The sequence below is a fragment of the Crinia signifera genome, chromosome 6 (assembly GCF_055691185.1).
Source record: "Crinia signifera chromosome 6, ASM5569118v1, whole genome shotgun sequence".
Taxonomy (NCBI): Eukaryota; Metazoa; Chordata; class Amphibia; order Anura; family Myobatrachidae; genus Crinia; species Crinia signifera.
The window spans coordinates 220279684-220306607 of NC_139222.1; the positions used below are offsets into that span (position 1 = coordinate 220279684).

Consider the following 26924-nt stretch of genomic DNA (forward strand, 5'->3'; position numbering starts at 1 on the left):
CGCAATGGAACCCTTCAGTTATTCTATTCACAAGCAATTACAAGGTGATTGGCAGGAAGTAGGTGCCTGGGGGTTGAAACCGGCAGTGGGAGTGCTATGAAAAATGCAGGCATGCCAGAGACAACGCTGTGAGTGTCCGGGAAAACACTATTCATGCGTGAGCGTTTTATGGCAGGGTGTTTGTCAGCTTCAGGCCGTCTATGGCTTTATCAATCACACTTCTGGGTAAGTCCGGGGCTATGTGGAGCCTGCGATAACTTGTGGCAAGTGTAAAATTCAGTAGCTGGTGAGCTTGTTACGCTGGGATTTGGACATATTCTCACTGCACAGCGGACAAATGTACTGCTCACGAACTACAGGCCTGTGCTTACAATATGAACCTGGCAGGCAGCGAGGTAAAAAGAATTGGAGCAAACTAAAAAAGGAAATGGATATCGGCTGCAGGGCTACAATCGCCCATACAGTCTAATATAATTCGTTTCAATTACTGCCACAAGTAGTCGGATTGAACCATTATTGACTAGAAAGAAATTGGTACTAGATACAGGGCCCTGAATGCCTGTTTTGGCTGAGAAGCTTACGATTACTATAGTAGCTCTAATGCTAGCTTACAGAAAGAAATGTGTCTCAGTACAGGATATGGTCATTAGGTCGACATGACTGAAGGTCAACAGGGTCATTAGGTTGGCACAAGCATTAGATCGACATGGGGAAGTTTGACAGTCAAAATGTCGACATGGGGTTTTTCATTTTGAGCCGAGGTGTCGACAGGCGGTATTTCATGCCCTACCATCCACTAGGAGGGTGGGAGAATAAAATAGTGTGCCGAGCAAAGCATGGCAAGCGCAGCGGTACACTTTTTAAAAGTTCTAAAAGTGGGTCCTAGGCCGCTGTTTCGGGGGAAAATATGCGCTATAACGTGTATTTACGTAAAAATGGCCTACTGCGCTCATCATTTCTGGGATGTAATCATGAGGATATCGTTTTATTGACTTATGTCGACAGAATGTGTACAGCATAATGCCGACATTTTTACTATCATGTTTAAAAGTATACTACTACCGATTCAGTTACAATGCTTTAATTTGCATTAGTGTTTGCATAATGCTGATCACATTCTGTCACCAATATAAATTGCTTTCTGTGACTTGTAGATGGGACACAGCAGCAAAAGTACAGAAAGCTGCTCCTCTTAGCACTTGTACTCTATAATGTTCACGCCGCCAAAAGAAGGAACACTTTGTAGCCATCAGCATGCAGAACACTTGAATTGCCTCCATAGAGGTGAGGAGCAGCATTAGCCTTTTTATTAAATAGGATGTGTTACTGTAGATTTCAGTTGTTCATTTCATACTACACACTTGGCTGCTTCATAGTCAGCGTGACTGTCTAGTTAAATAAACATCCGCATATCAGCCCATATGCCGGGGCGACTTCAGACAAAATAAATGAAATACAATGTATCTTAGGGTCTTATTTTTAGGTTCTGATGTCAAAGTGTACTGTAGATTCCCTCTCATTATTTAATTGCATTTCACAAATATTATCTTGCAAGCTCTTGCATATAGTGACTCAAGATCAACACAAACATTCAAGATCCAAAGCATATGAGTGAACAGCACAATTTCCCCATGTAAAGCAGTGTTCCAGCCTATAAATCCCTGAAAGCAGTGTGGGCGGATAACAAAGATTAGATACTTTCACTCCAAGACCGTTTTACCTTCTACCTCATGGAGTTAAGGTACAATTTGAAGCCCCATCCATGGCCATTAAGAGCTTGGTGAGGAATTCAATAATACAGGTCCTGAAACATACTCTGTAGTAGATCCAGATCGATTCAGAGCGTGATGGCACTTCTGGATTGATTTTAAAAGCACTGGTCTGGACATTTTTTCTGTAGTTACAGTTGGCAGTTCCATTATATAATAATGTATTTTTAATCTTTTTGTGTTGTAGTTGGAGTCATTGAAAAATAAATATTATGACCCGTCTACTTTGAATAATAGCGTGTATTTTTTGGACTGAACCAATATTTAAGAGCCTGCTATTCACCAGGAACCAGTAGTATCACTGAAGTGCACCAATATTCACTGGTTCTTAATGAATAGATAGGCTGCATATAGGCTTATAGGCTTGGCCATTAGCCAGCCAGAGCACCAAGAAAAAAGCACACCATTCTTGTGCCACAGAATGTTTGCAGCAGCGGGCACTGATCTACAAAAACTTACATGGCAGCTGACAAATTATTACATACAAGCTGTGACTCTACAAAACAAAATGATTTGCATTTAATGCCATGATGTGGAATGTGATGGCTTTTTTCACAGCTTTCTTTTTTTATTTTTTAGACAAAAATAAATACAAGTTTGCTTTTTAGTTGACTTTCATGCAATTTCAGTAAAATGGCACTTTTTTGGCCATTTTGAGAAGATTATCTTTAAATGTGAGGAGAAATAAGCAAACATTGTATTTTCTGAAAAAGTAATGCTGTTGTTATGGGATTTAAGAAGTTAGGCATCAAATGGGTTGGTTGGACTGGGTTTTATAATATTGAAATTTAGCAAATGAGCTTGTTACAATTCAATAAACTCTGTCATTGCAGGATCCCAGCTGCCCAAACATATTGTAAGCTTGATTGGTTAGGGAATCTGTGGCTGAACTACATTTTATACAGCTATCAATGCTGTAAAAGAATACAGAGGAGACTCTAGTCTTAAGGCCCCCATACACTATGCGGTTTGGGCACGATTTCGCCCAATTCGGATGAATCTGGCCGTAAAATCGGCCCAAATCACATATGGGCAGAGGAGGAAGCCACTGCCATCGGCGGGAGCAGGGGGGCGGCGCAGTGAGCCAAGCAGGAGAAGACGCTGCAGCGGCCCAGCGCAAGCAGAGCACTTCAAACGTAGAAAAAAAAGCCCATACAAACGAATAGGAAGCCATTGATTGGCTGAGACCTCTCTCAGCCAATCGTGTGCTTTTTTTTTTAAGTGCTCTGCTCCCGCCTGGAAGCGTTTTCTCCTGCCCGGCTCCCTGCGCCACCCCCCCTGCTCCCGCTGATGGCAGCGGCTTCTTGCCCAGCTCCCTGCGCCGCCCCCCCTCCCTTGCCGGATCTCTTGTCGCGGGCATACCCCCGCTGCTGTCCCCCGCTCCCATTGTCCCTGCAGCTCCCCGGGAGTTGCATGTGCTAAATCGCATGCGATTTATCACATGCAAAACTTGGCAGATCCCGGGGAGCTGCCGGGACAATCAGGTGCGACTTGTCCTTAGGACAAGTTGGACTAATGTATGGGGCCTTAAAGGTGGCCATACATCAGAAATCTATTGCACCCAATCATAGATTGTAAAATAGAGAGTATGCAGATTGTGTGTACATAATCATACAATCACACAATCTCCTGACCCCATGAGATTAGAGGATTGATCCTCTGATCTGACGTGCTGCACGTCAGATCAGTTGTGATTGGGAGCAGATTGCATGTGCTTTTAAGCACGTGCAATCTGTCTTTAGATGGCTCATGCAACCGGGGTCATGTGAAATTCCTTCCCTGACTAGCAGAGATGAGAGGTGCAGTTCCGGGCGGCCTGTGGCAGTGAAGATGCTGGGAGCCGCAGATGTATCCAAGCGGCAGATGGGCGGGCGACTAAAGAGAGAACGGTCGGACATCCTATTCTGTCACTACTCTGAAATCAGTTTTCAGAGGATATCTTTATTCAGGCTATTTCATAATGGCATAACACAGCAGATGTGAGCAAATTGGTAGTTGTTGCAACCTGTAAATTAAAAAAAACAACTGGATTTTTGGTACTCCTATCCTTTTGATCCTAGTAGGCAAGCCCCCTATTTAAATGAAGCTTCAATCATACAATCATACAATCATGCAGCAGATGGATTGTATGACAGATTGTGTGTCCAAAAAACAAGGACTGCCGGGGAATTGAATGGAAATTGGACACAATCATGATTGCAAGACCGGTCTTTCTGATGTATGGACACCTATACTCTAATCTGTTTTAGAGTTAGAAAATTAAATAAATCTATATATATGTATGTGTATATGTGATGTCCTGATGAAGAAGCGATTATAATAAAGGCTTCGAAATGTCGACCTTATTGGCATTATTTACGTGAGTGCCGCCTATTACAAATGGAATATATATATATGACCATTTCAAACTTTACAAGCATTACATTCCAGTCCAGAGCTCATGCTCATGTCCTTACATACCAGCCCAAAGTTCCCTTATGCCTTTACAGTCTAGCCCAGAGCCCACCCTCATGCCGTTAAATGCCAGCCCAAAGTACCTCGCTTGTCTTTACATACTAGCCCATAGCCCACACTTACATACCATACCAGTGTTCCCCTCATGCCTTTACATGACAGCCTAGAACCCTCTTTTCCCTTACATGCTACCCTGAGCTCACCCTCATGCCCTTACACCCCAACCCAGAGTTCCCTTCATGACCTTACATACTAGTCTGAGTCAGCCTTAATGACCTAACATGCTAGCATTGGCACCTCCTCATGTCCTTATGTGGAGATCCAGAGCCCTCAGTTATTATATGCCATTCCAGATCCCTTACACCAATGGACCAATGACCGTAGTTCGTCCGCCTCAGGTTTAGAGAGTAGTTGTGTTTCAGCCCTTATATTCGCATATTATGGGCATTACTTAAGGTTTCTTTAGTTTATCAAATGCCAATGTGCTGCCTAAATGGCAGGTGTGGTACCTTACTTATAATAGAGCTTAAGTTTATTGTTATTCAGATTTGCAAAGCTGAACAGATTTCGCTGTTTTTTGTATGACAAAGGCCAAAAAGCTATAAAACCACACTTTAGAATGTAATAATACCATCCCCATGCCCCTCCACCTCCTACTACAAATCCTTAAACCACCATGCTACAGTATATTTATTTCCAAACTGCTTCTTTACCAATTTTATAAACTATAAAAATCCTCATCTCTTCAAAAAAAAAAAAACTTGCTACCATTTTTATTTTATTTTAAATAAACCACTGAAACCTGCACTAGTCCTTGAAGCCTCGGCTGATGCTCCTAAAGTAATGGTACAAAGAGAGGTATGGGTCATAGGGATGACGGAAATTAGGTCGACAGGCAATAGGTCAGTGATGGCTAATCTTGCCACTCCAGCTGTTGTTGAACTACACATCCCAGCATGCCCTGCATAATTTTTAGCATGGCCAAATAGCAAAACTGTAGCAGGGCATGCTGGGATGTGTAGTTCAACAACATCTGGAGTGTCAAGGTTAGCCATCACTGCATTAAGTTGACATGGAATGGAACACGCTTCCTCTCGGCAATATGTGTATTTTATTGTGTTCAAGTTCATTTCTCTTTATTGCAATGTACAGTAGCTGAATAATACAATTCAATAATAGGTTGGTTATTGTCTAATGTCAGCCAAGGAGATTTCTGAGGTCATTACATTTTTTTACTTACTCAAGCAAAACCTGTTTGTATAAGTTCATTTATCAGCACATTTAGTCTGGCTGACAATAATAAAGTACAAAAATAAACAACCTATCAAATAGCCAGTAACCTGTTCATTGTCTGGATACAGCACTTAAAAAAAATTCATAACTTAACTTCTCACTATAAATCTGTTTTTACAAGTCTAGAACTAGTTTTTTTTTTTTTTTTTTTTTTTCTCTTTCTACCAGTCCGGTGACACAGCTAACCTTGGGATGTAGGAGGGTCCGCAGGAGCCAAGGCACCTATGCTGGAAAGCTTTTCCCCTGGGTGCAGGCTCCTCCCCTTCTGCATCCCATCATGCTCCTGTTCGTTTTAGGTGCCCACATGAGTGGGTGCTATGCTGATCGGCTGCTGCCGCAGCCGGCTTTTTTCTGGATTTTTTGACTAGTTTAGCTAGGTTTTTATTATTTTATTAACTTAGTGATTAGTGCAGGTTTTTTTCACCAGTGTGCTGCTTCTGACAAGAAGCGCTGCACACTGAGAGCGCAGCAGAGGCTGACAGAAGCGCGTCCTGTCAGCGCTCTGTGTGCAGGGGTGGGCTGTCTGCACCCACTGCACAGCGCGTAACCCCAGCTTTGCCTGGGCCCTGGGAGTGTCTGGAACCGGCTCCTTGTTTAGAAGGGGATCGTGGGGGAAGGACCTCCCGCGATGACGGGCGCCATCTTGGAAAGGGTTTTGCCGACTGAAATCCCACTAGGGAATAGAAGTCTGCTACAGGTGTCCAGCATAGCTGGACGAATCCAAGTGATCCCGACCTGAGAGGGAAGCACAAGGAGGTGAGTCCCTTCCTACTCTGTGTGCGGGCGCCATTTTCTCTCCATAGCTGCAGAGCTGAAGCCTGGCTGAGCTTTCTGAAGTACACAAAGTGCAGTTCTCCTGGAAGCGCTATCCCCGCTAAGTCGCCTACAGCAAGCAAGACCGATAAGTGCACTGTATATACTGCCTTGTACTTTGCCTGACCTTGTGCACCGTGGGTTAAAATGACTGACACGGGTGATAATGCTGCTGCTGTGGGGGGGGGGATGCGCACAGGACATGTTGTTAAACTGCAGTGTTTGCGGGGTTAATTTATCATGTGAACAGATGGACCAAGGGGACTTTTGCCCTGCTTGTGAATCTGTGCCCGGCAATGCGCATGCCCAAGGGTCTGAGCAACCCGAACCAGCATGGGCTGCGGCGTTAGGGAGGTCTATGAATGCCTTGGTTGAGGCTCTTAATAGGCAAAAGGATAACTTTACAAAGTCTCCTGGCACTAGCTCTTCCTCCCAAAATTCTATGGGATCCATTGCTCCTTCGCAAGGGAACCCCTTATTGCTGCAGGTCATACAGGACACTGCGCAGGGGATACATAAAATGAATGCACTTATGGAAAAATTTGCAAAAACCACTGAGAGCCCTTCAGCTACACCTCCTCTGTTACATGTAGATTCAGATAATGATGGTGTTTGTACAGATGATTTATCTGTGGATCTGAGGGAAGAGGCTGATGCTTCTGTCCCAGGGATTGAGGATTTAATCCTGGCTGTAAAACAGGCTTTGGATTTGTCAGAGGAGGACAAAATAAAGGCTCATTGTATTTTAAAGAGAATGCGCAGAGACTCTGTGACTTTTCCTTCGGATGCCGGTATGGTCTCCTTGTTGGAGGAAGCTTGGAAAGTCCCCGATAAAAAGGTGTCTATGTCCAAGAGATATGCAAATATGTATCCCATGCCTGAGGAGCATGTGAAGTTGTGGGAGAAAGTCCCGTTGGTAGATGCCCCCGTGGCTAGATTGTCAAAGGCTATGGCATTGCCGGTTCAGGGCGGTGCAGCCTTAAAGGATCCAGTGGATAAGAAGGTAGAAGGATGCCTTAAAGCAGTTTTTGAGGTTTTCATAAATAGGTTTTTTATATAAATAGATTTTATATAAATAGAATAAAAATATATTTTTTTATAAAAACCTAGGATGGACTCTGAGAAAGGGATTCGAACGGTAAATTCTTACACAAATTCCCTTGTTGTCGAGATCCTTTTCTTTGCCCTGGAGATGTGTACCAAGCATTACTGTAATCTCACCAATATACTATACCCAGTTACACCCTTACTGGCATTATTTCCTTATTGTTAAAATGACATAGATGAAGAATAGACTGACTCCTGATGTAATGTCTGCATTTGGAAGGTTTGGTATATGTCTGTTTTTGGAAAACTACATTTTATTGCTTTTTTGTTGTTGATCTTTTCATGTCCCAGTATGCTTATTTTTCCTTTTCACATTGCCAAATGAAATAATTAGTTGGCATAGGAAATAATATTTCTCACTACAGTGATTAAATACAACTACCTGTTGATTTAAGATTGTTATTTATTCTGCGTTATGTACAGTTAGTAAGTGGTTTTAAATCTGGAAATTAAGGGAACACTTGGTGAGCTTTTGAAGATGAAAATTCCCAAGAGCTGGTTTGAAAATGCAAACCTTTTGGTAATTAAAATTATGTTCTTAACTGAGGTTAATTGTGCATGTGCCGCCTCATTGAAGCATTGCTCGGAACTCGACATCTGCATTTGATCCACATGAACATTAAAGTTCCATTTGTGCTTTGTTTTCAAGAAAAGCAAACTGGTAAAGGATGTATTAGATTGTGGAATTACTACAGTAATAGGGAAATGCCATTAGTTGGTGATTTGTATTTTATAAGGTTAGGCTGGGTCATGCAGGGCCAACTTGTAAAGCATTTAAAAGGGCTTAATCTACTGTTGAAAAGGATACATAATATATATTGTTCCACAAACAAACAATGGGCTGATCAGACCTGTTCCCTGTGTATACTTGCAGCCTAGCGAACAGGTAAGCGCCTCACCACCAAATCCCCTCACTAGCATGCGAGGAGATGTGTATTTGAACACGCTTGCAGCCAAAGTGGACAGGTTGCATTTCCAATAGGAAGTCACTGCCAGTCACAGCGAAGCCAGTGCAGTCTTACAGACTGCATCTGGCTTTACACAGTGGTGGATTTTACCTGGGGGGCTGCAGCTACATCATGTGACGTCAGCCATCCGCCATGACTGCGTTCCCAGGGCAACGCCCATAAAACACTGTCCGTTCCCCTGCTTCAGTCCCCTGTCTGCTACCGTCCACTCCCTCTGGAGTGAACAGCCCGGGAGTGTGAAACTTGCCTAGCCGTTCACTCCCGGGGTTTACAAATGCACATAAATGTGCATGCGCCAAATTTGGCCAGCTGCAAGCCGATCTGAATCGGCCCCAATGTACTTTATGGGAATATTTGACTTCTGATTAAGATTACCCCTTGTTCCTTTTTTATTACAGTACAGTCTTCAGTTCTGCTGTAGGAAGGTCAGCATAGAGTCATAAGTAAATGAAAATGGCTCAATTTCAAATGGACAGAGGAGGAAGGTGTTTCAGTAGTTATTAAACTTCATTACTGCACTAAACCAGCTCATAAATCAAAGGAGCTAAAAGTAACTTTAGGGTACAAATCAAAATAGCTGTGAGTTTCATACTGTGATGTTGTAAGTCTTGTTATATCTTTAGCAGGAGCTGTTCAACCCGACAAATTAGAATGTAGTATAAAATGTCGACATGGTCTAATTGTTAACGTGGGCTTTGTCGCTATGAAATATTGACCTCTAAACTTTACTAGAATGTCAAAATTGTTTATGTAGAAGTCGGCATATAATCATAGCATATTCAGTGCATTTCAGGAGCTTAACCCAGTTGTTCCCAAACTATGGGGGTTGTTCTGTTTCACTCCTTCTGGCAAATTCCTTCTTAGATGGACAAAACCATGTGCACTGCAGGGGGGGGGGTGCAGATGTATAATGTGCAGAGAGAATTAGATTTGGGTGAGTTATTTTGTTCTGTGCAGGGTAAATACTGACTGCTTTATTTTTACACTGCAATATAGATCTCACTTTATTTTTACACTGCAATATAGATCTCACTTTGAAGTAAAACCCCACTCAAATCTAACTCTCTCTGCACAAGTAACATCTGCCCCACCTGCAGTGCACATGGTTTTGTCCATCTAAGAAGGAATTTGGCAGAAGGAGTGAACCAGAATAACCCCCTATATGCCATTGTACCCTAGCATGCCTTGGGGGACTTGCATGGGTGCCCTGGATTATTGGTCCATGACCAATTCAAATTGTGGACAAACAGAAGTGAATCCTGTCCATTACCACATAATGGACTCTAAGGATGACAAATAAACACAATTTAATTAGGGCTTTTCCAGCATAAAAAATGTTCTGAAAAAGTAGGCTTATACTCGAGTATATATGGTATCTAAATACTGCTATCCATATAATGTCAATAATTTGGTTTGAGACCCCTTTGGGAAACTTCTACAACAGGACAGGCCAACCTGTGGCTCTCCAGATGTTATGAAACTACAAATCCCAGCATGCCTTGACACAGTTTTAACACTCCGTTATAGCAAAACTATGGCAAGGCATGATGGGATTTGTAGTTTGACAACATCTGGAGAGCCACAGGTTGGCCAGGCCTGTTCTACAACATTGTGGGAGACCCTACGTGGACTCAGATAAGTATGCTGACTGCATCCCAACTGAACAAGTGCTGGTGCCATCTAATTAGGAACCTTCTGACCTTTCTACATATAAATCGGATACTTTCAGTATCCTGAAGACTTGTGGGAGCAGCCAAGGGTTGTCCCGTGGGGATGCAGTTAGTATCCTGGCGGTCGGAATCCTGACCGCCGATATCCCAACACTTTCTCCCTCTGTGGGTGTCCACGACACCCATAGAGGGAGAATAAATTAGTAGCCGAGCGTAGCGAGGCCCCGGGCCGGCTGCTTGGCGAGCACAGCAAGCCCGCAAGGGGGTGCGATCCACGTCCCCCCCCCCCCCCTGTCGGAATTCCGGCATCGGGCTTTTGAACGCCAGAATTCCGACCGCAGGGATTTAGTACAATCCCGTCCCCTCTAACTAACAATTACAGTATATCACTTGCGAACATGTGACTTCTTGGTTTATGACCTGGGAGTCCAACTGAGCATGCATTTTTTGCAAGAAAGAAAATCTCAGTGTCACTGACAATGGTGCTTATCAATAAAATAATATATGTTTACTCCCCTGTATGTGTCTTTATGGGATCCTTTCCTCCACTTTTGGGGTCGTTCGGTCGAATATATGTAAAATATAAACACACAAATATCCTCGTGTAATATTGTTTGATAATTCTCATAAGTATAGAAATATTCTTGGGAATAAGAGGTGTATAATCCACCAACCAAGATGTACTATATTGCGGAGGATGCCCTCCTACACCAACTACTCACAGAATATCAATGTAAAGACAGCATATCTGGGGGGTCTTTTTCTCCACTCCACTTCTTTAGTTGTGGTCAATTTCTAGAGTAAAATGCCCATAGAGAAGTAGATGCTGAAGTCACTTCTTTTAAAATAGTTTCTTTATTAATAAAAAAATTTCTAGTACACATAAAGCAAAAGGGTGGTGGGTGTACTTCGCTTTAAAAGGTTCGGTCAGGTAGATTTCCACCAGATGAAATTTAGAAAAAAATCGGGGCCCCGATGTCCTTTCCGTCCCAATCAAAGTCAGTCCCCACCACAACAAAGGCAATGGAAGAGTCCCCACCAACGCATTTCAATCTGTTGTAGATCTTTATCAAGGTGTGTTGATAAAGATCTACAACAGATCGAAACGCGTTGGTGGGGACTCTTCCATTGCCTTTGTTGTGGTGGGGACCCCGATTTTTTTCTAAATTTCATCTGGTGGAAATCTACCTGACCGAACCTTTTAAAGCTAAGTACACCCACCACCCTTTTGCTTTATGTGTACTAGAATTTTTTTTATTAATAAAGAAACTATTTTAAAAGTAGTGACTTCAGCATCTACTTCTCTATGGGCATTTTACTCTAGAAATTGACCACAACTAAAGAAGTGGAGTGGAGAAAAAGACCCCCCAGATATGCTGTCTTTACATTGATATTCTGTGAGTAGTTGGTGTAGGAGGGCATCCTCCGCAATATAGTACATCTTGATTGGTGGATTATACACCTCTTATTCCCAAGAATATTTCTATACTTATGAGAATTATCAAACAATATTACACGAGGATATTTGTGTGTTTATATTTTACATATATTCGACCGAACAACCCCAAAAGTGGAGGAAAGGATCCCATAAAGACACATACAGGGGAGTAAACATATATTATTTTATTGATAAGCGCCATTGTCAGTGACACTGAGATTTTCTCTCTTGCAAAACTTGTACTTTCCTGGAGGTGTGGTGGTACCTCCCAAATCTCTTTTTGACATCAGGCCGCTATCCTCAGCGCAGATATATATATATATCCTATTTTTCCAGTATGCGAGCATGCATGTCCATCGGCCTGTGCAAGCCACTTGAAGAGAGGAGGTTCAGAGAGGGATCTCAGGTGAATTCAGTAGAAAAAAAAGCCCATAAGCTTCCATAGGCAATGCCATCTATATATGGAGATTAATGCACAGATCTCAGCCCCTGTGTGGACTGCAGTGCTGGCGAGCTGCAGTGGATATCTCTGTAGTAATACAGTAAGCCTCTTCTGCTTTCGGAGGTTTGCGCATTCTCAGAGGTTTCTTTGCATTTAAGGATAGGTCATAGCTCCCTCTTGGTCTATAATAGGATAACATGAAACTTCTCATCGGGCTAAAATCACAATACCACCAGACCATTTTCAGGGGGGACAAAAAATTATTGCCACTATTAGGAAACCCCCAAAGCTGATGAACTAGTCTCATTATACAATTGTGGTTTATTTAATCAGGTTTTAAAGTCACCGGACTTAAAAAGCACTGAAACATAGGAAACTGAGCTGTCCAATGGATGACCTGGAGATTTTATTAAAATCAAAGGTCACCGCATTGAGATTCTAGCAGTATGCACATCCCTGACAGTGACATCTTCAATTACCACAAGGACAAAACAATCCCAGTGGCAGGTCATATTTTCTGTTGTTTTAAAACCGCCAGTGTTTAAGTCATCGAAGAAGCTAACTCCAGTGAGACTCTTGTCTGACACATCTATTAGGACAAGGAAAAAGCTGGCAATTCTAGTCTTTAAGGCCTGAAATGAAGTGCACATTATATATTATTTCTTCCTGTACAATCAAAAGAAAATAGCTGTGATCTCTTAGTTCAGAGCTTGGATAGCCCAGGATTTACTTGACAATAGAGGACACTTGCGGAAAAAGGTCACTTACAGCACTGAACTTAATAGCTTCCCTCTAGTGATTGCTTGAAGTAGCTGGAAAAGCCCATTGCTTTCAAAATGTGGTGTGATGATGCTAGTAACTCTCGTGCTAATGGGTCAGCACATGGCTGCGAAGCTACATATGACTGACAGAAACTAGTGTGTACCAAAGTGTGTCTTCTCTGAAGGCTCATTCATATTAAGGTTAGGAGAAAAAAGCCTCAGAACAATGTATTGCTTTGTTACTACAGGGGACATGACAATATAATTGCAAGGATATGTGGGTAACTCTACACCGTCTGGGAGCTTCCTACTAAACCTTAAATAACTGAGCTGAATAGCCAAGAATTAAGGTGCTGGTTGGAATTGGAACATGCCAACACTGACGGGACAGTTGTGCCTAAAAAGGTTCTGCTTCCGTTGTTAGAAATGTAGAATTCTTGCCGAATGCTAACTCTGATGAAGTATATCAGTAGAGGGCAAAAAGTATTGCTTGATCCAAGTGTAATTGTGTGCGCAGAGTCCCATTTCATATGGGTCTTGGAACATGGTGGAAATAACTCGCTCTCTGGGGAAGATATTCTAATATATCTCTCTCCATTTTAGAACTTTCCAAGGCTTAGTAAATCTTCCCTAGTTGTCTGTGCAACTGGACTGACGTGGTGCAGTAGCTCTGAATATAGGCAGAAATCCATATTTATTTGCAGTCATAAAGCACACCTGTTATTGGGTCTGATTCAGACCTAGGCTTCAAATCTTCGGAGCATAATAATCCGGAAAATGCCGCTCCGCCAGAGTCAATCCCCACCCCTGTGCACAGCTGCGGATACGTTCTGTGCACACTGGGGGGAACCATTCTCAATCACTCACTACTGAATAGTTTTCCCTGTGTTCACAGCCGCCAAGTTAGTCTAGGCTTACTCTGCGCTGCATTGGCTGTAGGGTGATGGAGGATACTGCTAACATCAGCGGCCTTCCCTCCCAACTGCCAGGCAACGCCTGCACTCACAGAAAACACTGACTGTCATTCGTCTTGCATTTGGCTTTGCGTACCATGTGCATGCACGGTCATCTGATAATCGCTCTTTTTGTGAATTCGCAGCCCAGCGAAGGGATCTGAATCAGGCCCATTTACTTGCAAGCCTTAATCAGGCCATATGAGAATTTTGTAATAGTTTCCGATTTACACAACCGGTGGGATTTCAGTGCAAAAATGAAAGTAGCAGTTAGTTATAATGCAAACTGAAGAGATTCTACTACATTGCAGCAGTCAGTTATAAGGCGTCAATCTCGAGTGTGTTTAAAGCAAACAATAAAAGTCATGAATTTCATTTTATATACTATTTAGAGACTGCATTGAAAAAGTATATGATTCTTTTTGTAACTTTTTGTAAATCTCCTTTCTCTTCTGCATATCATTTCCAGTATTTACACTATTAGACATCATAAAAATAGTACAGGTTGAGTATCCCGTAACCGAATATCCGTTATCCGAATTATTCCGAAAACCATACTTTCCAGAAAGTGGAAAAAAAATTTTGTGTAGCTAAAAACTCACTGGGGACATTTGTAACAGCACTACTGAGGACATGATATGTAACTGGCACCATATATGTACAAGAAAATGATTGCTTGGCATTCAAATTCAATATCTGAGATAGTACACAAATTTTGTTTCATGTTTTGAAACCTTGTTTTTTGAACAAATAAAATATATTTGTGTGTATTTTATGTGGTAATAAAATATATTTGTGTTTATTTTATGTGTTTATACAGCATAAATGCAAGATACTTCAAAATACATCATTGAAATATTAAAATATTCCAAAATACGGAATAATCCGTTATCCAAAATTCTCCTGGTCCCGAGCATTTTGGATAAGGGATACTCAACCTGTATAGTCTTTATATACAGTAAATCTGAATTTGCAGCTCTAACAACGCAAAAAGAGAGAGTGTTCTATAGTAACCTTAGCAACCGATGACTATTTTCAGCTTGCCCCAGTGCAATAATTAAGTCCTTAGAATTGCCACTGGCAAGCGAGGAAGATTGTGAAGTCAAACCATTTGTCATACAGCAATTTTACTATCACTTTTTCATTTTGTTTTGACAGGACATTGTTCAGAGGGACTGAAACTGTGCTATGTTTAAAACCATTGTATCTCCTGTATGTTAAAACATACATTCTTACAATGACGTTCTAACAAAAAGCTTTATTGAAATAAAAGAAAATTGGCACAATTGTGTGTCTTTGTACAGTACACATAGTGGCGGGTGTTAAACTGTTGTGACTGAAGTCCATTGTTAACTTGTCTCTTTTGTCTTTTATTTAAATTGTCTTTTAACACATCTGACGACTTTCCATGTACATTCTATTTCAGAATGAAAAGACATTGGGGCGTTCAGTGAGCCGTTCCAGTAATATTTCCAAGGTACTGTAATATAAGTGTGCTAGCATTTTAAGGCATGTATAATGCATTTGTTTAGAAATTAGTAATGTTACTATCTTATTGTATAGATTGAAGCTATTATCTAGTATAGGCCACAATCACATTTACTGTATTAAGTTTAACCATAAAATGATAGCACTGACAGTTTGCTGAGGAAAATCATATTGCAGAAAATAGTCACCAGTCACCATTATAAAGACTGGCAGTGGGGATGAAAAAATGCACTTTATCTCCACAATATCATTGTAATGGCCCATACACACTGGATGACTTTTAGCTGAAAGCAGCTCAGTTTTGTCGTTTAAGCTACTTTCAGCTCAAAAGCCGCCCAGTGTGTACGGGCCCGACAGTGAGTGATGATGCGCGCTCCTGCATCATTGCCGACGGTTGCCGCTTATCTGCAGGTATTACCAGAAGTTGAGGGACAGGGTGGATGGCTTTCCATAGTGTCCTGCTATGGAAAGTCGTCCACCCCTGGGAAAATAGCTCAGTGAGCTATTTTCGGACCAGCGATTTTCCCCATCATCGCTGTCCATACAGGCTGGGCAAAATCGCCCAGTGTTTGGATTTTAACTTAAATTTAATTTTTTTTTATGCATACCTTTGTAACATCAGCATTACCATAATACTGATGTATTTACAGCTTGTTTGAGGCTTGGATGTGTTATTAGCCCTTTGAGTGCCAAGTGAATTTGTCAAAATTGGTGTGAAAATTGCCAAGCAAACATTTTATTGACCTGTAAATGTTCAACTTACTCTATTTATGGATTATAATCTTTTTATACACAACGTTTTTTATTTGAATTTATATAACAAAAGTGCTCGATGCTGCCATTTTTAGCCAATATTTTACATATCTCTCAGAGATGTTGACACTCATTTTTTTGCACATCCAGAGATGTTGGCATTTTTAGCAGATATTTTGCGCATCTCTCATAGATGTTGGCACTCAAAGGGTTAATTTAGGGCATTAAAAGTACAAAAAGGATGTATTTCGTCAGGGCCAGAGTAACAATAGGGTTCGATGGACTACAACAGTAGGCTTCCACGTAGAAATAGGCCCATCATCATGGCCGCATGATAAAGACCAGCCTCCCAGATGACCACACAGTCTTCCATAATTCAGAAGTATTAACATTCAATTTCTATTGTCTTAAAAAAATATGCATTTTTCTACTTCAACATATATATATATTGGGGCATTAGGGGTGTTGGTACAGAAGGGTGTGCACGCCCACATGGAACTGACCTCACCCACTGATCTGGCCTTCTCAGGCTCTCACAATAGGTCCTTCAGCATTTTCACCATACCTGATGCTAAATATGTAAGACAAATTATTTCTTCATTGAGAAAAGTTTCCTCTATCATGGAAGTGGAGTAAAGAAAGTTAAAAGAACATTTCCTTAACTATGATTCTTTGTAAGAAATCCTACTACTAAAACTTCATATATGTAATATGTACATTAAGTTACAAATTAAACCAGTACTACTATGCTAAAATCAATTAACTGACGTGACATTGCAGAACAATAGTTTATCGTTTTCTGTGTTCTAATGTTTAATATTATTTGAAAACCTTCATACAATAAAAAAAAAAACACAGGCCTGATTTCAGCTGAAGGATACTCCTATAGAGGTCATTGCCCCCTCTGGAGAGATGCCATTGCAGTGAACAAAGACGGCTTAGGATACAGGATGGTAAAGCATGAATGCAAGAGAGCAGAGCATGCTCTACTTTACAGATCCCTGCTCTGTCATCCTGCACAGAGACAGATATAGGAGAGGGTCATATGCACACACAGACTAGTGCTGCAATTACTTCTCTTATTACAGACTTGAAAAAAATTCTGTGATGTCCACTATAAACTTCTCTGTGCTTTGCTTAAAAATACCACCATTCCGCTAGTTAGTCAGCTATATTAAAATAGTTCAGTGCGTTTTGTACCAGGAGGCAAGTATCATTGATCAGACCTACTTAGATGAGGTCTGCAAGCCACATTTAGGTCATGCACTAAACTGGCCTATATTTTGTACATTCGGCCTACCCTGTAATCACCAGTGTAGGGTGAGCAGCACTCCTAATGGCCCTTGTTGAAAAATGTTGACCATACAAGTTTTCTGAGTGAATATAGGATGAACCGTAATATTACACACATTTCTGTGTGAATTTAGTCCTTGTTTTACGTGTCCATTTTTATGGTTTGTCTTAATACTGGCCTGGCCAACCTGGTCCTCGAGCTACTGGCAGTTCACATTTTCCAGACCACCCAGCTCGGACACAGCTGTAGTCATTACTGTCACTTTTTCAAACATGTGCTGCATTCATAACCGACAGATTCTACAGATCCACAGTTGGTCTAGAAAACATGAACTGTTGGTAGATCAGTAGGACTGGATTGTCCACCTCTTGTCTTGTTTAAAATTATTGTCCAATTCCACAGCTAACAGCCAAGAGTCCCATCTGGTAGAACTATCAGTTCTACTACGCCTTTATTAGTGTTTTAAGAATGGAGGATAAAATGCTGCTGTGCTCCTTGTAGTTTTATTAATAAGTTCAAGTAAATAACTGCCCCCTGTAGTTGTACTAATGCATGTTTTCGTAACATATTTAGCAATATTTTAATCCTGGGCGATGGTACAATTGCATAGCGAGTTTCGTCATTGTGGCTCAATCCCCTAATGCAGTGGTTCCCAAACTGTGTGCCTAGGGATGTTTGCAAGGGTGCCTCAGGTTGGGGATCCACGGCCAAAACAAATTATTTATGCTTAATGATAGGCAAAACCAGTGTTGGTGGCTGCCAATCATTAAATGTATGGACAATTCGAACCACAGCTATGTTCCCCACCACATAACTGACCCTAAGGATGACAGTTAAGCACAATTTACTGTATTTTCTTTTCATAAGAAGGAATGCTGATATTCTAGGGTGCCCTGGTCAAGAAAGTTAGGGAATCACTGCCCTAATGTATGATTATGCCATATGGTAGATATGAGAGATCCAAGAGGCCAGCCTACTCTCCCGGTAGTCCGAGAAAGCTTCCTAAAATTTTGGAAATCGCCTAGAAATTCAGAGAGAGCAGATATGGATCATATTGAATGCTAAAATAATAATCAGATAGTCCAAGGGTAGCCAACTCCAGTCCTCGAGAGCTACAAACAGTTCACGTTTTCTAGATCACCTAGCTGGTTCACAGGTGCACTCATTACTGACTGACACATTATAAATGATCCACAGGTGGAGCTAATTACTTCACTTATGATTCTGTGAGGAGAAAATGTTAACTGTTGGTAGCTCTCAATTACTGGAGTTGGCTTCCCCTGGGATAGTCAGTGAAAACCCATTTCACATTCCCCAATTTACAGTTTTGTTTATGATCCCTACAGTTTCCCACATTTTCCATGAACATTAATTGCCAGGATTCAGGGCCCTAGTTATTAGAAATGTGATACTGTATGCCCTAAATATCAACATTTGCTGTCTCCACATAACTTAAGGTCTATACACACTGAGCTGCTATGCCCAGCGTGTATGGACAGCGATGATGGGGAAAATCGCTGGGCTGAAATTCACTCAGTACATACACACTGAGCGATTTTTTTCACCCATCTAAGTGGTTTTCCCAGGGGTGGACAGTTTTCCGTAGCAGGACGCTATGAAAAGCCATCCACCCCATCGCTCATCTGCTGGTGATAGGCTGCGGGGGTGGGGGGGGGGTAGGTTTAAGCAGCAAGGTGGGGGGTAGGGTTAAGTAGTTACGGGGAGTGTTAGTTAGTGATATGCTGTAGGAAGGGAGGGTTAGGGGAGTCAGCGGGAAGCTAAGTATAATTCCCTCTATTGGGATGCTGGCGTCGGTATTGTGACCTTCCGTCATCCGTATGTATTCCCAGAGGTGACCGTAATACATGTTGAACTTTTGCTGTGTATGTTTTCAGAAAGAAAGCCCATCACAATGAATGTGTTTACAAAACCATGCATGTCTTTTTATGTCAACCTGTTTATGTCATTATTATTTTTTTGTTTTATATTTAAAAAGAATTATACTTATTAAAGATATATGTATCCAGCTGGTGCTCAGAATTGGCAAGACTTTGGGATAGAAAAGATGTACCTCTGAGAGAGGGGCACATCTTACCTGTACAGCGCTGCTCAAATCAGCAACAGCATCGGGGAATTATACTCTGTTGTGGGATACAGTACAGATTGCTTTGCATAATGTATACAATTCACTGTACTGAAAGAAATAGACTGTCTTTACAGTGATGAAGAGGGATTCTCAGGGAGAGGTTAGCTAAAGGACACAAACAGCTTAAGTTTCATATGCATGGATCAGCTGCATAAGCTTTTGTGCAAGTCAGCCACAGACACAATTTCAGTAAATTATCATTTCTGTAGTATTCCAATTTTAACCGTACAGTATGCCATTTTCCTATGAACGACTGAGAATGCGTAAGACTGTATTTGTGTACACTTGTTTATGGAGTGAGTGCAGTGCAACACAAAATCCACTTTACAAACTGACTTATGTTAACTCTACATTGACCCCATTCTCCACAATTTAGCTTTGGTTCCAGAGACTAGCAGGGATCTGATAAATAACAGTTGTTTTTAAACATAATTGCCTACTTTTGAAAACTAGTTTCAGGGAGATTATAGTTGGTAGTAGAATTTTGCCCTGTGCCCCATTAAGGGGGCGTGACAGGCTCCACCCAAACGGGCATGTCTACTTCCATTTATGGAGAGATTATGAAAAGAGATTGTGAACATGGCACTTAGAATCTTTTAAAATTAATTATATCCAAATGTAGATGAGCCCCAAAGCAGTTAGTAAGAGCTGCTATACTTGCTAAAGTGCTGGGAAATGGTGCAGATGATTCAATGTAAATGTATCTGTCTCTCATTCCTTTTTTCCCCTAAAATGTAACAGTGTAATGTGGGTTAGGTGACATGAGGGAGATTGCTAGACCAATGAGGGAGAAAGGGAGATTGCTGCTATTTCAGGGAGACTCCTGCAGAATGCAGGAGGGTAGGCAACTACTGTATGTTTTTAAATCGTTCCCCAGATTTAGTGGCATTAAGCCCTTTGCTGCAAATAACAAGAGGACATGTATATTCAAGGAATGGCTAGGGCTTAAAAAAAATACCTTCCCCATTAGTGTAGACAACCATTACGGATTTGCAGAAAATTAGGTTTTGGTTGATGTGCATGCGCAGAACATTTCCCAGGTCGTGAACCCAATATAATATTTTAGAAATGCAATATACTGTAGTAATACAAAACTAAACAATATCAGGCTATAATCTAAATTGTCCCCCCCAGCTGAGTCTCTTCAGGTTAAATAGTATGTTAAAGAACTCTTACGTCAAAGAACGTAGAAGATATTATGTAGAACCCTCAAAACTTTTTAAAATCTTGGATTGTGCAACTGAATCAATAGATTCTATATATATTCCCCATTTTTTGTGAAATAGCTTAACTCCAGTTTTGACATGTGGTATTGCAGCTTTCCTCTCAAAATACATAAGTTGTAATAAAGATGTTTTAACCGGTAATAAAAGTGGAGGGGCTGTCCAACATCTTAAGGTGCCCATACACTGTGCTATGTACTTTTAATCCTAGATTGCATTGTTCATTGCATCTAGTACAAAAAGCATACAATGTGCTGCAGTAGCATGCTTTTTGTATACAATGCAATCTAGTACTAAAAGCATGGGCTGCACAGACTTTCTGTGGTGTGTGATGTGCTGTGCGCGGGAGCGCACATCGCACCCGAAAAATGCACCGTGTATGGGCACCTTTAAAATCACTTTCCTGGCTATTGTTACCAGTATTGTCATATAAGGAATTAACTCAGTTTTCCTACCTTGTAAATTAGAGAAATGTATGCAGAGCATCGCTAATAGGGTCCTTTACAAGCCTGAGGTAACAAATGTTGTTAAGTCCTTTGCGATTTTAATCACAATTGTACATGCATATGGCATACTTGCCTCCCTGACCCTCTCTATGGGCGGTATTCAATGAGAATACCTGCGGATTCGCTGCACATTCGCCACGTTCCGGAGCCTCGCCGGCTCCGGTATTCAACGAGTCAGGGGCTCGCTGCCCCTGACCGGCGAATATGAGCTCCTGCGGTGAACGCCGCAGGGAGCCTGAGGACGGTGGCAGGCAGAGAGATGGATGTCTCTCTGCCTGCCCCAGAACGTTTGTGGGGGGGAGGTGGGCTCCCCGGGTGCCAGGCAGCACATGCTGCCACCCCGGGGTGCCAGCAGGAGACCGCGTATATTCACTACACCCGATCGTATCGATCGGGTGCAGTGAATATATGAATATCTAATGAGCGACTCGGCTCCGGCGCCCCCTGCTGGTTGCTGTGTAAAAAAAATATATATATTTTTTTTTTATTAAATATATATTCATGTGCTTACAGCACATGAATAAAAATAGCATGCCCCTCCTCAGAATAAAATTCCTGATTTTTTGACACCAAATGTAAAAAACAAAACACTTTATTTTAAAAGTTCACATTCCACTTCACCATAAAAAGATAGCGATTGCTACTCGGTGAATCATGGCAAAAAAAACCTTCAAATGTATTCGCCATGTGGTCATTGAATAGGGTGATTCACCGTTTCAGTCAAAAATTTGCCAAACAGCACAAATTCGCCATAAAAACATGGCGAATCAGGCTCATTGAATACCGCCCTATGTGGGAGAAAATGGTCTGTTCCTGGACTTCCCTGGTAATGTATGATTGCCAGCATCTGTGGTGAAACACCTTTACCTAGCACACCACAGGTGATGGCAATCATACATTATCAGGGAAGTCCAGGAACAGAGCATTTTCTCCCGCATGGAGAGGGTCAGGTAGGCAAGTATGCCACACGGTGTTACTAAACTCAGTGTGATAAGTTTAGTAACATGTTTGATGATTGACACAACCTGCCCCTTATCAGTCATCCAAAAATGCAAGGGGCCAGCATTTAAAGAGGGGGGGGGGGGTGTATCTTCTTTCATATGATTCCTAGTAGCTCTTTTCTGGTCATTATGGGCCTTATTATAGTTCACTCTTTCTGACAAAACCATGTGCACTGCAGGTGGGGCAGCTGTAAAATGTGCAGAGAGAGTTAGATTTGGGGGAGTTATTTTGTTTCTGTGCAGGGTAAATACTGGCTACTTTATTTTTACACTGCAATATAGATCTCACTTTGAAGTAAAACCCCACCCAAATCTAATTCTCTCTGCACAAGTGACATCTACCCCACCTGCAGTGCACATGGTTTTGTCCAGCTAAGAAGGATTTTGTCTGAAAGAGTAAACTAGAATAAGGCCCTATGTCACAATGTTACCGAACACTACAGAAAATCGTTTTCCTTGGATGGGGAAGCACGAGTGGGCACTTTGTACACCATTTCACCTCCATAATGGCACCAGCCATTATTGGCGAATACCTCTGCGTCTGACGTGCCTTATGCCCATAGAAGCTTCCTTGTGTGACAGTGCTCTTGTATGATTTATATAGCCCATTATCACTCAATCATTTTAGACACATAATTTAATTTGCTAGATTTACTTTATTTACATTTCTACTGATCATTAATGACAAAGAGCCTCTTCTACCAAATACATGACTAAGCAAACATAGCAGTTCAGTGAGCTGGTACAGGACAACATTGTTCTGCATTCAATTACGTGTGTCCTTTTTCTCTGTGGAGCAATTAAACCTCAGCATCTCATTAGAGCACACACAATACGGACTCACTGGAATGGCAGAGCACTTCCCAAGCTCTGCAAACATTGAAGCTGGAGAGATTGACTGTACATTACAGCTGAGAGATGAGCAGTGTTTCATAGATAACAAGCACTGCATACTGCACCCTTTTGCAAACTCTGTTAAAGTCAATTGACTTTTAGTTTTAATTATGATACACAACTTAGAATACAGGTTGAGTCTCCTATATCCCAAATTACAAAATATGCATTTCCATACCTCCCAAATTTATCAGTTCCCCAGTCAGGGGGGGGGGGGGGGGGGGGGGAGGAATGACGACGACTCCCAACCACCGTGGGACCCCGGGGCTGGGACACAGGACCATCCCCAAAAACTGGACAGTCCCGCTAAAATCGGGACAGTTTGGAGATATGCATTTCTGTTAGTGCGACTGAGACAGCAGCACCTTTGCTTTCTGACAGTTAAATGTACTTTGTTTAATGCACAAAACGATTACAAAATATTGTATTGAATAATGTATATATTAAATTAGCACACACATACCTTGTTTCCTGCACAAAATGATTAAATATTGAAATATTGTACAGAGTTACCTTCAGGCTGTGTGGATAAAGGTGTATACAGTATGTAACATAAATGCATTCTGTGATTAGCCCTGGGTCACATACAGTACATAGCTCATAATGGTAAGCAAATATTGCAATATACAGAATAATCCAGTATCCAAAAATACATCTGCTCTGGGTATGGGAGGCTCTAGTATGCTGTGACATATCCAGGCTTTCAGACAGACACACACATGCATATTGCTAGACATTTATTCTTATATTCATCAATCTGCTATTGCATCTGGGCACAACTTTCATTTGACAGTTTCAATCTTGTTAAAATCAAATTAATTTTAATGTCCACAATGCTGGAAAGAGTTTATCTCTTTTGGCGTAACTGTCATTGTAGTAACTGTCTTCTCTGAGAGAGTATGTTCATAAAAGTCCCATTTTTTTTTTCTGTTTCAAAGACAGAACACATTTGTTATTAAGCAAAAGGACTCTTGTCAAATGGTATATAACTCACATTTTTAGAGTCCATTTTTCCTTTTAGATTTTATGTAGGTCACTTAAATTTCTGCAAGCAGCCGGATACCATCTAGTGGCCACTGACATGCAAAACACTTGAATTATTCCCATAGAGATGAGGATCAGCATTAGTCATTTATTATATAGGATTCCGGTTTAAATTGGTGATTTCAGTGATGTGTGCAATTTCTGGATATTTGGTTATATTCGAGGTTTGAATGTAATAATTTACATTGTAATTTTCCTTTACCTAGATACAGGTAAATTTAAAATGTCCTTTTTCTTCATTCTCCTCTTCAGTAACTGCCAGTCGATGTACAGTGCACTTCCATAGTGAACTGTGCACTTAGTTCCCGAGTTGATAGCTGATATGCAAATTCACAATCCGTTCGATCATCGAATGCGTATGGATTGTAGTGCGTATGCACAAGTTTAAATAGTGATTACATATCGAAAATATCTAATCACAATCCCCTCGCGATTTGACGGATAGGAAGTCTGCGCTTGGGGGTGGACAACGGCAATGTTGTGGGTGTGTAAGAAAAAATGTTTTGAGGGAGGGTGTGTGACATCAGTGCCGGCCTTGATCAGAATGTCTCTGTCGCAGATTGTGGAAGGGTCAGATGTACTCGCATTTACACAGACTGGAAAAATCATTGAATGGTGAATGGATGTGTGACAGGATAGCGATATTTTTGCAATTTACTCATAGATTTATACTGAGCCGGTTTTCAATGTCTGCGCAGACCCTAACAAATTTGCAGGAGCAATCAGGTCTGAATCAGGGCCTTAGTTTTGAGTAAGTCTTCAGTTGATCATTCTTGTTTTCATTAGCTTTCAGGTTTAATTTCATGTTAGAGGCTTGCTGAATAATGAGTCAGTGGTGTGCTAGAACTTTGCCCTTACAATTTGCCATCATTAATGAGGACGTAGTCCTGATTATCGAGGAAGTTTCTCATCTGAACATGTCCTGACTAGGGAAGGGGTCGTTAATGGTGTGCATCATTAACAACATTGAGTGTACAAAGCCCTTTCTGAGCAATATTGTGATCTATATCGTCTAGTGCAGGGGTTCTCAAACTATTTTGCTCTGGGACCCCGTCAGACAATAACAAATATTACAGGACCCCAAAAAGTTACTACAGAATGGCCGCCACATGTGTGGTCAGTGAAGTGAAGTACCCGTTATTGTGACAGGGAGGCAGTGGGTAATGCGGGGATAGAAAAGGGGAACGGGGGATGGAGGAGGGAAGCAGAGGGTGTTTAATTAATAAGTTATCCCCTGTCCCCCCCTCCACAGTCACAATCTGATGGTCAGCAACATGGAGTCGTGACCCCATTCTGAGGTGGTCGGGACCCACTTTGGGGTCAGGACCCACAGTTTGAGAACTGCTGGTCTAGTGTGTATGGGGCTTTTCTCATGCTAAAGGTGTGTACACACGGTGCGATTCAGGCTAATGGCTGATTTTGACTATCGTATTTCTATCCTATTTTGATTATGCGATTTTGTGTAACTGCACTTGCGATTTTGACTAACTTGTTACTTGGCCCTAGGCCAAAGACATTCTACAAGTGACATAGTACAGATGGTGTAATGGTTAGCATTACTGCCTCACACCACTGAGGTCATGGGTTCGATTCCCACCATGGCTCTAACTGTGCGGAGTTTGTATATTCTCCCCGTACTTGCGTGGGTTTCCTCTGGGTACTCTGGTTTCCTCCCACAATCCAAAAATATACAGGTAGGTCAATTTGCTTCCAATAAAATTACCCCAAAATGTCTGTGTGTGCGCGTGTTGATGTAGTAGGGAATATAGATTGAAAGCTCCACTGGGGCAGGGACTGATGGGAATGTTCAAATATTCTCTGTAAAGTGCTGCGGAATATGTGTGCGCTATATAAGAAACTGTTAATAAATAAATATTTGCCTGCACAGTCTATTTTCCGCGCATTGGTATCACAAGCCTTCAAAACAGTGTGCTATTTTGGCTATTTAGCTATCCTGTTTATATCCTATTTTGGCCGTATAGTTAAAATTGTAGCCCAAATCACTCCGATGGTGTACACATCTTTTGTGCCTTGTGGTAAGCCTTGTAAGATATAGCAATTAAATAAAGGAAGATTAGCAAACTATTATCCTTATTATAACTACCTTGCTTTGATTCAGTCAGAGAGCTGGGATCAGTTGATCAGTCCTGATTTAGGAAACCACAGAACTTTGACTTATGGGTGGCACCCATAGTTGTTTTGGCACGGAGCTAAGGGTGGTCTTGTGTGCTTAGGAGTGAGTAGTCTCATATCTGGACACCCCCTAGTGCAGGGGTGTCCAAACTTTTTGAAAAGAGGGCCAGATATGGTGACGTGAAAATTTGTGGCGGCCGACCATTCAGCCTGACATTCTTTGAACCATTAATCACATCAGAGTGGTCTCCCTCTCTGCCCCCATTCACTGTATGTCCCCCAGCGTGCCCCCATTCACTGTACTTTTAATGTACAGTAAAAGATTATACAATGGGAGAATGTGAGGGAGGTCGTGGGAGCTGTAAATAAAATGTTGAAGTATCGATGTACTTTAGTCAATGGAATATCTATTCATGCAATGGACAGGCCAGTGGGGTAATTATTCCATGAAGCATCTGACGTCACTTTCCATTTTCCACTGCAGCCAGGTAACTACGTTCTGCTAAAGCGAATATCCACCGGTCCATCCACGTTCATGCAGATGGCTTCCCTGCCCACTGTTTTCTGGCTAAAGCAATTTTTGGGAATTGGGATGCTTATTGGAAACAGGCTTCTAATCTCCACTCAAGTGCTCCAAACAGGCATGTAGATCAGGCTTCACACCCATGACACTTCTATAAAACAGGTCTGTTTCATGTATGAGCAAGGTAATTGCCCAATTGTCTACCACAAACACCCATTTTATGCAAAGAAAGATCTGTCTGCACTCTCATT

The 26924-nt window shown here is 41.5% G+C and overlaps 1 protein-coding gene across 5 annotated transcripts in view; it reads left to right on the forward strand.

The window, feature by feature from the left end:
* The window catches only part of MARCHF8 (membrane associated ring-CH-type finger 8), a 221053-nt gene that overhangs the window by 179767 nt on the left and 14362 nt on the right, over positions 1–26924 (forward strand). For all 5 annotated transcript variants that reach the window (XM_083148872.1, XM_083148871.1, XM_083148870.1 and 2 more), the window contains one exon: positions 15095–15145. In XM_083148872.1, the coding sequence (XP_083004998.1) occupies positions 15095–15145 (51 nt within the window). The remainder of the gene's footprint in view (positions 1–15094; positions 15146–26924) is intronic.